This window comes from Heteronotia binoei, chromosome 8 (genome assembly GCF_032191835.1).
Source record: "Heteronotia binoei isolate CCM8104 ecotype False Entrance Well chromosome 8, APGP_CSIRO_Hbin_v1, whole genome shotgun sequence".
Taxonomy (NCBI): Eukaryota; Metazoa; Chordata; class Lepidosauria; order Squamata; family Gekkonidae; genus Heteronotia; species Heteronotia binoei.
The window spans coordinates 24,525,891-24,539,226 of NC_083230.1; the positions used below are offsets into that span (position 1 = coordinate 24,525,891).

General features: G+C 42.0%; 1 protein-coding gene across 1 annotated transcript in view; it reads left to right on the plus strand.

Annotated features, from left to right (window-relative positions):
- POT1 (protection of telomeres 1) overlaps positions 1 to 13,336 on the plus strand; it is a 135,703-nt gene that overhangs the window by 76,163 nt on the left and 46,204 nt on the right. Inside the window, exons 9-10 of the mRNA XM_060244811.1 lie at positions 2,711 to 3,001; positions 6,320 to 6,475. Coding sequence (XP_060100794.1) covers positions 2,711 to 3,001; positions 6,320 to 6,475 — 447 coding nt within the window. The remainder of the gene's footprint in view (positions 1 to 2,710; positions 3,002 to 6,319; positions 6,476 to 13,336) is intronic.

Here is a 13,336-nt window from a genome sequence, read left to right on the forward strand (position 1 = left end):
GTATTAGAACTTAAGGATGCTTATTTCCACATCAGCGTTCACCTTTCACATAGAAAGTACCTCCATTTTAGATATGGCTCTGAATTTTTCCAGTATTGTGCTCTCCTGTTTGGTCTAGCCATGACTGACAGGGTCTTCACCTAGTGTATGGTGGAAGTTGTGGCAAACCTGAGAATGCATCTCCCTCTTTTTGGATGACCGGTTTGTCATTGGTTTTTGAGGGAGTTTGTAGTGACACACATAGGTTTGGTTCTGGTCACCTGTCAAAGGTGTGTTGTTTTTGTGTGTCTAGGTCTAGTGCCCTTAGAGTAGAATCCCCTTTCCTGAAGGTTTTCGGTGAAAAAGGATATCCTCCACCCTAGTTTGAAGTTCCTACGTAAGGTAGTTTCCAAGTTTTACTTTGCCCAGGGAGTGGTCTTGCCTATATTTTCCCCTCTCCTTCCTCTAGGGCAGAGAGGGCCCTTCATACCTAAAATGTTGAGGGCCCTGTTATACTGTACTGACAGGATAAAACCTTTTTGAGTTAACAAAACTTTATTTCTCTGCTACTCGGGTCCAAAGAAAGGGAAATTGGTCTCCTCTCAGTCCATATTTTGGTGGGTTACCTTGCCCCTTGGTATTAAGATCCATTTCACCAAGACATGGGTCATTAGCCACTTTTCACTGCAAGGTACTACTTGTTGACATTCGTCCTCAACATGGCCAGCTGAGGACACATTCGTCAGGCATTACACACCAGACTTGCAATCATGAAAGGATGCAGAGGTGGCAAGGCAGTTTTTTAGGTGCTGTTTCAATGAGTGCATTACCCCTCCTCCTTCCCGGTGAGTAGCTTGCTATATCCCAGTGTGAGGCAAACATAGTTGCACTTACCTATAACTTGTTTATCGATGTCTTCTGTGCAGACACGTATTCCCTCGCCCACCTGTGAGCTTACCTTCTTAGCAATCTGGGAGTTCACGGCAGCCAGGCAGGGACTGAGGGCTAGGGGGCACTCTCCTCCAGAGCACATTACGATTTAGGCAAGAAAAAAACTATTGTGTCAGCTCCAGAGGGGAGGAGCTCCTTCCATTCAGTTCCTTAAAGCTAGACAAAGTTCTGTCCATGGCCAGTCTGCGCAAGCACAGTATCTGCACAAAGGAATCAATGAACAGCAGTTACAGGTAAGTGCCACTATGCCCCCCCCTCCCCCACAATGCTTGAAGACTTCTTGAGTATGTGGAGCTCTCCACTTTGGGAAGCCCAACTTCATTGCATCCTGATAGGTACAGAGTCATTATCTTCACAGTTGGGAAGAGTAATAAGAGAAACCAGACTCAAACCAGTGTTTCATGTTTTCGTGAACATACTCTAAGTATTGCTAAACAAAACATGATCCTGACCTATTTTCACAGTTTCTTGTGATTTGTTTAAATTCTTTGACAAAAGTGTTGTTGTTTGCAGGATAACCACGTTTGTCATCATAACAAAAAGCTAACCTATAACCCTGCCCTAGTTTCTCCCCAGGTTCTCGTAATTTCATTGTTGCACAAAAAGCTCAGGTTAATTGAATTTTGGAGCCAGTACAGGAAGCATCTGTTTAAGCAGTCATCTTGCCTGTATTGAATGGTATAAATGGTAGTTTTCATAAATACATGACAAGAGCTTCAGACGCATTTGTTTTTGACATTCAACAGAAAATATTCCGGTGCCAAATGATAATCTCTGCGCATATACCAATGCTTAGTGAAAGTTGCAATGATAAAATTGTTGTCCAAAACATTAAATGTCAAAATGAAGTTGCAATGACGACCTTGCACTTGAGATTTTTTGAGTCCTGGCTTACACTCATTTTGTTTAAACAGCCTTTAGTGGTCAGGAGAGCATGAGCAGATGGATTTCCCCCTCATAATTTGCCCCCACTATACTGAAGGACTAATTGAGCACCTTCTAGATAACATTGAACCTCATAATTTCTCTTTGAAAAATTCATTTTGCTCATTACCAAAATATTGAGAAATATAGAATATTTTGTTTTATTATTTGCCTCTAAGTCAAGATGCAGTTTCTTCAGATGCTGAAGAAAATGCTGTGTGCTTCACCCCTCTAATTACAGTAGAAAAGTAGCATTTGAATAATGACCGTATCCATTCATTTCAAAGTAATTGTTAGCCTGTGATTGTATGCAAATTGTATAACTTTCAGCATGCCGAAACCACTGTTCCCAGTTTTATAAATAACATAAAACTGAGTTCAAGTGATAGCTTGTTTGATTTTTGTTATTCATTTGTTGATTCTCAACTTCCTCCACACTTGAGACCCAGTGGTTTACAGCAGTCATTCTCCCTTCTTCAGCAATGCTGGTGTGAGGAGTGTTAAGCTGAAGGAGAATGCTTGAAGGTCACTTTGACAGCAATCCTAAGCAGGTCTACTCTGAATTCAAATAAGGTCTGTTCAATGGGGCCTAATACTAGGAAAGTGCTCTTAGGATTGCACTGTTAGTGAGCTTCCATGGCAGAGAGGAGGCTGAATCTTGGGTCTCCCAAATTCTAATCCAGCTCTCTTACTACTGTATCATGCTGGCTCATTTATTTTCTAATGTATTATAATTGCTATTTCTTTGAATGCATGGCATGTTCTTGAAAAGTGTGCGTTGACATCTGTAGGTGAATACTAAGAACAGTAAACCTACTTTTCCTTGTACCATAACCAGTTTCTTCATTTTGTCTAGGTCCAAGAGTTCAATGGACAGTTTCAAGGAGTTACCAGTAATGGCTTTGCTGCGCTTACTTTTGACAGCACAGTAGGAGCACCAGTGGTCCCCCGAACCACTAGCAAATTATTCACATTTACAGATGAAGACAAGAAAACGGTAGAAAACTTGCGTGTTTGGGTGGCGAGAAATTTTTCAAACTCTGCGCCAGCAGCAGATTTGTCGAGCATCCAGCCACAAATGTTTTTTGACCTCACTTGCCAGCTAGTTGGGAAAGCAAAAGTAGATGGATCTTCTTATCTCCTTAAGGTTTGCTTATTTTGCATTAATATTTTAATTCACGTATTTCTTACGCATTGGTACTGAGGCAGGATGTTGCAAGAGTGATTAAAAGTGAAATGACAGCTAGTGCATGGATAATATTCCCCAAGTGTCCATTTAAATGTTATGCTGAGTTAAGCTATTATCCCATCAAGCTCACTGCTGTCAGTTCCAACTGACTGTGTCTCTCAGGATCTCAGTCCCAGGTCTCTTCCAGCCTTATTACTATCTGCTGTGCCTTATTCCCAGAGCACCTTTTCAAACATGGATCAGTTTTTGAACCAGCTTGTTGGGCCTGCAGGGTAGTTGCGAAGAGGAGCTATCAATTTCCAATATCAACATGGATGCTCCATATGCTCCTTTATGGCTTTATAGATTCACTCTGTTCTTGAAGAACAAAAAGATGCATCGTAGCAAACTTGCTTTTTCATTAGGTGTTGGGACATTTTTCTCACACACTTTTGATCTTTTCACACATGTATGTTTTCATCATCACTGGCTGCATTTTCAAGTGATAACTAGTGCATAAGCAGCAATCAGAGGTTTCATATGTGAGCATATGAGCCTGCATTGATCTATCTATCAGGGTGTGAATTGACTGTTCTGACTTGCAGAAACTCTCCAGCATTTCAGGCAGAGCAAGGTCTTTCCTGATGTCTGAAGTGTAAGGTACTGACTTAGATAACTTCCACTTACAAAGCATGCAGTTTGACCACAGACTGACAGCTCCTCTTCATTCTTTCTCATATCACACTCCTGTTATCTTACATATTGAAGTTAATGAAGAACCTTTCAATGTAGAAGACGACGACATTGGATATTCCGCCCTCCACTCAGAGTCTCAGAGCGGCTCACAATCTCCTTTATCTTCCTCCCCCACAACAGACACCATGTGAGGTGGGTGGGGCTGAGAGGACTCTCACAGCAGCTGCCCTTTCAAGGACAACCTCTGCCAGAGCTATGGCTGACCCAAGGCCATTCCTGCAGGTGCAAGTGGAGGAGTGGGGAATCAAACCCGGTTCTCCCAGATAAGAGTCCGCTCACTTAACCGCTACACCAAACTGGCTCTCCTTGTGTAATGTATAGGCATTACACATGATCAGCTGTATTTGCCAAGCATTCTACACAATCAGAAATATCACATAGTAGATCTCACTGGACTACTTCAGTTAGGAGACATTCACATGTTCCCAAAAACAAAATGTCTGTGCATGGAAAAATAGCATGTCAGCCCATGCTGGTTTCTCGCCATGTGTAGGGGCTAGGTGTGGACACAAACCAGGAAAATAGAGGTTCATTTTGGTTTGTGGGGCCGCACAAACCACAAACCCTCACAAGCCTTCCTAGCTACTGAACCAGATAGTGTGCCCTTCAGAGGGGATTGAAGGAATAAAACTTATAGAGGTACTATAAACAGTGAGCACCAAATGGTTTGGTGGATATTACATCAGATGTTCATAATGCAGAAACTGTTGGCAATCACAGTGGGATGCTGAAAATCATGCATATGTTTGATCCATGTTTGAAGTTTTGGCATTAAGCTATTGAGTGTTATCTTAATATTAATGGCCACTTTCAGTGGCATCTTTTTTCTATATTTGGGGACATTTATTAGATACATGCACAGTTCTCAGCCTTCCCTTATGCTTGTTTACTGTCTCCTCATCTTGGGCATTAACTATAATTTATATATTTGCCAGTGTTGGTAAAACATGAATATAAGAGCTGCATCAGTCAGACCTTAAAAGCAAAAGAATGTAACTTGCAAAACAGAAAATTCCACAATTATTATATTGATAACTCTCTATTAAGATACTGTGATATTTTATGCCATTTGTGTTTGGCAGGTGTTTCCTGTTCAGATATACATAAATGACCATTAGAGAGATTATGTAAAAATAGGAGAGCGAGCAAGCAGCTGGAAGGTGTTCAGTAGCTGTTACCATTAAAAAACAAAAACAAAATTGAATCTATAGGAACCAACAGCAATAAATACTGTGGCTGTTTCTGAGAGGCAATAAAGGGGGAGGGGGCACAAAGCCTGATCTGTTAATTTTCAGTTCACAAACAAGCTGAAAGCGATCTAATTAAAACCGTATGTCACAATGCTAGATACTTCTATCATATTTTGTTTGAACCAATAAATTGGAGTTGTGTGTAGCGCAGGTATGAGGTTTTTTTTTTTTTTAAACCCTTTGAAATGCAGCTTATTTAAAACCGGCCTTATCAGTGGTGAACCAAGAGATGAATCTTTTAGAAATATTTAAAAGAATTCTCCATGGTCTAATTACCACTGATTGGGTTTCATTCAAGGCGGGATCTGAAGGGGCATGCACTCGCTTTTGTTCTATATTGGGATGGTCCAGAGCTCCACAGATCCTCTAAAGAAAATTCCTTGGAACACCACAAGATTCTGTGGCCAGAACAGAAAATATAAAAGGTTTGATAAACACACATAGACGCTCTTTAGGTTGTATCTGGCCGGCTGTCAGTGTGAAGCCCTGTACTGACCTTTCATCAACAGCCCTTTTTGACTCCGGATGCTGACAGGGCTGCTCTCAGACTGTCTACATACGCACAAACCTCTTCTCAGTTAAGGCAGGAATCTGACTCTCAAATCTCCTCACACAGCTCTGAAGTCGAGAGCCAGTTTGGTGTAGTGGTTAAGTGCACGGACTCTTATCTGGGAGAACTGGGTTTGATTCCCCACTCCTTCACTTGCACCTGCTGGAATGGCCTTGGGCCAGCCATAGCTCTGGTAGGACTCGTCCTTGAAAGGGCAGCTGCTGTAAGAGCTCTCTCAGGCCCACCTACCTCATAGGATGTCTGTTGGCGGGGGAGGTAAAAAGGAGATTGTGACTGCTCTGAGATTCAGAGTATAGGGCCGGGATATAAATCTAATATCTTCTTATCCTTTCTTGGCTAAGCTGATGCTAACCGATTAGATCTCTTGGAACAGCCTGTCACTCAAGGCTCTCTGGTTCTGTGAAGAATTAACCCTTCACAGACCTGTGGTTTTATGTACAGCAGTTTTAAGCCTCTTAAAATGTGCAGTCCGTCACAACAATATATTGAAGTTTCTTTATAAATAAAGGAATCTCATTAAAGAAAGTCTTAAAAATTATTTTTGTTAATATAGCTTCATGATCCTAAATACATTTATTAGCAAATGAGATCCGTTGACATAAGTCAGATCTGCTTTGAAGAAAACATGCCTAGGATCACAGCCTGAATATAGAATATTAAAATTGTACTGCCTTTATATTGCCACTTTGAATAAATATAAAGAACTTTGTTTCCTGGTAGGTGTGGGATGGTACCAAATGTCCCTTCCCATCTTGGAAAGTGCTTATTAAGGAAGATGATCTTGAAGGAGATGGTGTTCTCATCAACCAACTTAAAAATCTGTCTGTGGATGTTATCGTATATGACAACCATGTACAGTTGGCAAAATCACTGAAGGTAAAGGAAAACTTTAGCAATTCTGATTTTTTTTCTTTCCTTTTTTGTTTGCGGTATCTCTTCATTGAACTCATATGCTTTCCCAACATTAGGCTACTCAAACTGCACAGCAAGCCAGATCTTCCACAAAACAAATGAAAAAGACTAATCGCTTTAATTGGCCTCCTAATGAAGCAGCTTCATTCTTGATTTTGTGGTTTCATGCACTTGTAAACATATGCAAAACAAAAGATGTTTTATGTGATTGTAAATGATTTCTTGTAAATGGGATAAACTCTAGTTTAATTTATAATCTCCATCAGAAGTGGTACTATATTCTGCAGAAGGCTGTTGCCTATGAAAGTTGCCATTAGTGATTGCTGCATAGTGCAAGACATATCCTTTCTCTCTTCATAGAAATGGTCCACTTCAGCCTCTTCTGCGTCGGTGGTTGGAGCATAGGCATGGATTATTGTGATATTGAATGATTTGCCTTGGATATGGACTGAGATCATTCTGTCATTTTTGAGATTGTATCCCATTACTGCCTTCCTCACTCTCTTGTTAACCAAAGAGGCCACACCATTTCTTCTACGGGACTCTTGCCCACACTAATAGATGTAGTGATCTTCTGGTTTAAATTAACCCAGTCTTGTCCATTTTAGTTCACTGATTCCCAAGATGTCTATGTTCAGTCTTGCCATTTCTTGTTTGACCACATCCAACTTAACCTTGATTCATAGATCTTACATTCCACGTTCCAATGCAGTATTGTTCTTTGCAGCATCGGACTCTTCTTTCACCATCAGACACATCCACAGCTGAGCATCCTTTTGACTTTGGCCCAGCCGCGGAAAGAGCAAACAGAAATGGAAAGAGTTCTGCTTGGAGATAATGAGAAATTAATTTCAAAAGTATACAAATTACTTTTACAATGGTCTACAGAAGATGAAGTAGTGAAATCTCAAATGATAAAATGGGCAATTAATGTAAACAAAGAAATAAAGATGGAATCTTGGGAATATCTGTGGAAGAACTCTATGAAACTCGCAACATGTCATAGTATAAAAGAAAACTGTTTTAAGATGATGTATAGATGGTATATGACCCCCCAAAAATTAGCAAAGATGAACAACAAGATGCCAGATAGATGTTGGAAATGCAAAAAGCATGAAGGCTCTTTCTACCATATGTGGTGGACTTCTTTAATATTATTACATGTCGATATCTTCATAGAGTTCTTCCATAAATACTCCCATTGTTCCATCTGTATTTCTTTATATTGATCGCCCATTTTATCATTTGAGATTTAACCACTTCATTCTCTGTAGACCATTTCAATAATAATTTATAAATTCTTGAAATCAATTTTTCATTATCGCCAAACAGCATTCTCTCCAGTTCGTTCTTGTCTTATTCCATCATTTCTAATATCTTGTTCAAGCAAACTTTTAATTTGTTGCAATTGAAACCAATTATATTTATAATACAATTCTTCCACCAATTTTAATTCCACTTTACCGCCTTGTATTTTTAACAATTGTTTATATGATAACCATTTCTCTTCATTAATATCCTAGTATAACTTTATTACTTCTGTTGTCACAATCCAAAGCGGTTTCCTCTCATCTCCATATTTTTTGTATTTCGACCAGGTTCTTAACAAATTACTTCTTATATAATGATGTAAGAAAAAGCCATCCATTTGGCTTTTCCCATAACACAGATATGCATGCCAACCAAAAACATTTCCATGGCCTTCTAATGTTAGTAATTTTCTATTTAATAACGTTATCCATTCCTTAATCCACACTAAGCAAACTGCATCATGGTATAGTTTTAAATCTGGCAATTGGAAGCCTCCTCTTTCTTTTGCATCGGTCAAAATTTTCATTTTAATTCTTGGCTTTTTGCCAGCCATATGAATTCTGAAATTTTCCTTTGCCATTTATTAAATTGTTTGTCATCTTTCACTATTGGAATTGTTTGAAGCAAGAACAGAATTCTTGGTAACACATTTATTTTAATTGCAGCAATTCTGCCCAGTAAAGACAAATTCAATCTGTTCCATTTTAATAGATCTTCATCAATTTTCCACCAGAGCTTCTCATAGTTATTTTTATACAAGTCAGTGTTTTTTATTGTTGTCTTTATTCCTAAATATTTTACTTTAGAAGTCACTTCACATTCTGTTAGGCTTTGTAGTTCTTCCTGACATGTTTTTGCACAAAAATTTTGACTTCCCTTTATTTATATAGAAGCCTGCCAGCTCTCCATCTTCTTTTATCTTACGAAGCAGCAACGGTGTGACTTCATAATATTCTATAATATCTATTACTGTTCTAATATTATCTTGATTTGCCTCCTGGGAAGAAACCCTGCTTGTTCTTCTTTAATAAAATTATTCAAATGCTGTTTCAGGCGTTCTGCTAATATTCTAGCATATATTTTGTAATCATAATAATGATTATTAAGTAATGAAATTGGTCTGGCTCTCCAGATTACTTTGGGCCAGGTACACATTCACAGCCTAAGCTTCACAGAGTGGCTGCAAGGGTAAAATGTAGGAGAGAAGAATGATGGAAGCTGCTTTGGGGGTCCCCATTGTGGAGAAAAGCAAGGTACAAATGAAGTAAATAAATAATGAATATATCTGAAGATGGGGTTGATTGTTTAGTAGGTGGGAAGGAAAAAGGGAAGCAGGAAGGATGAGGATGTGGGGGTTGCCAGGAGATGGCAAGAGAAAATAAAGTGGGTTAGGATTATACAGGTAAAGTGATGTGCCCCCTGCAAGTTGTTGTGAGTTCCTTGCTACAAAAATGAGTCTGGCCCAGCGATGAACACCGCACAGAGTTTTCCCCAGGAAAGGCTGCGGGGGTGGGGGTGGGGAGGAAATCTAAAAACAGGAGGAAGATAAAAGTTCGTTGGTAGGAAGGAGACAAGAAGCAGAAAAAGGAGAAGCAGCTGTGAGGGCTTTCAGAAGAAATAGCTGGGGAGCTGAGATGCCTCCCGAGCCCTGCCTCTGTTTGTTAAATATATCTGTAACTTGTCGAACTTAGGACATGAATAGTGTGTGAGCTTTTAAAATCTTCATCGCGGTCTCTGTGCTTCACACCTTTGGGAATAGACAGCACCTTTGCCGACTCTGGTGGTTATGGAAAGCTCCAAAGCAAGGATTTTGCATCCTCCCACTGAGCATGCTTGGGAACTCCACTGAAACAAAATAAGCTAGGAGGGAACAGTATATAACAATGTCAAGAACAAAAAGCAGAATGCTCACAGTTAACACAAGGTGTAATTGACTGTAATTATTTGTAATAAATAATAAAGAATATTGTGACTTCATTAGGGTTTGTAGAGTCTTTCGGGATCAAGTGCCGTGTTCTACTGGAGAAAGTTTTTCTTCCAGACGTTTCGTTCTCAGCTGCGGAGAACATCCTCAGTGGCGTTGTAGCCACTGTTCTCCGCAGCTGAGAACGAAACGTCTGGAAGAAAAACTTTCTCCAGTAGAACACGGCACTTGATCCCGAAAGACTCTACAAACCCTAATGATGTTACCAGCCGTGAAAACCTGCAATCTTTGATAATATTCTCACTGTGAATTTCTCAAAAAATACAAAGGATACAAATCCCGTACACACACCAGTCAGAATACAATGCAGACTCGACAGTAATGCACTTTCAAAAGCACATACAAGAAAATTCAGTCCAATTCAAGGGAACTTTCATTCCTTCCACTGTGCTGGCGTTGAGAAGATGAAATCTCTGTTGGTCCCCGCACACACAGTTAATGAATGGATACTAGCCATGCTATTCCATTTCCCAGAGGCTTCCTCAGGCATGCATGTTCTCAGGACACTATATAATAATATATATAATATATAATAAATAAATTATACAACAGGATATCTCCCTGCGGCTCCAGTCAGTGAATTCCTTTCTTCTCCAGTGGTCCCAGGAGTGGTCCAGTCCTTACTCCTGGAATCATAGCTCCTCCTCTCCAAAGGCAGGGCTGGCAAACTTGAACCCAGAGTTCTGGTGCTTGTCCCTTGGCTTCCACTTTGTTTGGCCCTGCCCTCTGAGCAGGACGAGCGGACAGAACTTCTTAGCTCTTGGCCCAGTTAGGATAGTTTAAAAAAAAAATCAAAAGAAAGAGAGAGAGAGAAAAGAAGAAGACCTCAGCAAGCAGTTGCCATGCTGTGCGTTGGAGCTGGGAAAACAACCCACCTCCCACTGATGACAATCTCAACTGCAGCGAGCAGTGCCTCACTAATTGGGTCTGTGGCCCCGCAACAAGCAGGGAGACCGCAGCCCATGGCCGGCCCCTGCGCTCTCTCTTCAAGGCACCCCGGAAAACCCGAGGACCAGTAGAGCGACAGTTGAGCTGGCAGGAGAGCACCCGCGGCTGCCACGGAGCCCTCCTAGACCACTGGAGACTCCACAGCCAGGAAGCGTCTTTTTTCCGGCGGCAGCCTGCAAACAAGGGAGCCGCGACATGGGCTTTTTGGGAAGGGGAGGGGGTGAGGAGGTCAACCCTAGTCTTCCCCCATCCCATCCATATGTCCTCGGCCCCTCACCCTTCACTGGTTCAGCTACCGTCCCCATTCCCTTCCCCCCCATGTAGCTGGAACAAATCTAGGAAATCCTTGTAGGACCCGCAAGTCCCTTGGAGGAGCGGGGGTGTATGCCTACTGGCAGTAGGGAAGCATGCCACAGGAGGAAGAGGGCGCTCAGCACTATCCTGCCTGGCCCCGTCTGGCTGGATCTCAGAAGCTAAGCAGGGTGGGTCCTGGCTAGTATCCAGAGCAGAAACCACTAAGGTCATGCAGGATAGGGTTAGAAAAGGCAGGAAGGGCAGCCATTTTACATCTACTTTCATTTTCAGTTTCTTGATTCCCAAGATGGCTGCCCCCTCTGACTTCCCTCAGGGAACAGTCACAGACAGCACGCCCTGTATCTCTCCTGACTCATCACCACAGGAAGATAGGGTGGACAGCCATTCTGTAGATCTCTCAGGGAAGGATGCCAAAACCAACCTGTTCTCCTGGATCCAGCAACTGATCAGAAGGGAGGTGCAGGCAACTTCTACTGTGAGTACTCAACCTAATCCCCCCACCAAGAAAACTGCTAAACAGAAGCACAGGGAACAAGGCAGGGTAGAAGAGACTTTCTCTCCCAGATCCCCTAAACATAGAAAGATAGGGGATCATACATCCTCAGTCCCAAAGCCTTTCTTTCTCAGACCTGGAAGAGGATTCAGATCTCTCGACTCCTCATTGCCCAATGAAGATGGGAAGCTCTCAGAAGAGGAAGAAGAGGTGATTGCCACTAACCACTCTAAACTTTTTCCTCAAGATATTTACTCACGATTATTTCCTAAAGTGATTAGGACACTGCAACTTCAGTACACCCCCAAGGTCAAGAAGGAGGACAGTGACTTTCCAGTGGGGGCAGATGTTACCCAGGTCTAACTTCAAACCTCTTCAGGTTCCTCTGCCTGCAGGCTTTTATTCTATCATCAAGTCTGAGTGGGAGCATCCAGCTAAGCCTAAAGCTACAGCAGCTATATTTTCAACATTTTATTCCTTTATTCCTGAAGCCACCAAACGCCTAAAGCTGCCTGTAGTAGATGACCCAGTCAACAGTCTGGCCTCTAATTCTGTCTTTTTGATGGATGCCGAAGGAATGCTAAAGGATTCCTCTGACAAACGCATAGAACAGGCCCTGAGACCGGATTTTGAAGCTTCCTCCAACTCCCTCAAGGTATCAGTTACATCCTCTCTATTTTGCAGAGCATTCTATACTTGGCTCTCGGAACTTTCTAAAAGAGAAAACCCCCCTAAAGACATGAAGGATTTCCTTAAGAAGATCACACTGGCAACGGCATTCTCAGCAGACTCCACACTGGAAGCAGTCCAACTGTCTGCCAGAGCCATGGCTTCCAGCATCACAGCACGTAGGAACACCTGACTACTTATCTGGGACGCAGATCCGTCAGCCAGAGCAAAAGTGGCAGCAGTACCCTTAAAGGAGATTTTCTCTTCGGAGATGCTCTTGATGGAAGACAGAGACAAGAAGAAGGTCCTTCCTTCCAAGAGACAGGACAATAAGAACAAGTGAAGATTTCAGTCCTTTCGGGACAACAGAAGGGAATCCAGGCAAACTTCCCACAAGCCTTACAGAACAAAATGGCAACCGAAGCTAAGAGACAACAGATCTTCTTTCTCAGGAAAACAGGGGCAGACCTCCAGAGGACCAAAGAAACCTACTTTGGCCTGTCTATAATGATACCACAGACACGTTGGGGGATGCCTATAGAGATTCACTCACATATGGCACCAGTCAGTCGCAGACAAGTGGGTGCGGGACACAGTGACCAATCGCTATCTCTTAGAGTTCCGTATGACACCTCAAGATCATTTTCTGGAGGTGCCCAGATCCCAGTCAGCAGAAAAACACCATTCCTTGCTTCAGGATGTTGATCATCTCCTAAACATAAGGGCTGTAGAATCAGTCCCACAAGAGGAGCATTTTCGGTGAGTCTACATGGTCTTTTTCATCGTACTGAAGAAGAATGGAGATGTCTGAGCCATTCTGGACCTGAAGTGGGTAAACAGAAGGATTGTCACGAAGAAGTTCAGGATGGAGACACTAAGGTCCATTCTAGTTTTCATTCAACGAGGGAACTTCATGGCCTCGATCGACCCATCAGAGGCCTATCTTCATATCCCAATAGAACTGCAAGTTCCTGAGATTCTCATACAACAGATGTCACTTCCAATACTGCACTCTCCCCTTCAGTCTCAAGTGCTCTCCCAGAGTCTTCACCAAAGTCTTGGTGACCCTAGTGGTAGCTCTCTTGTTACAGGGTGTGTCCCTGTT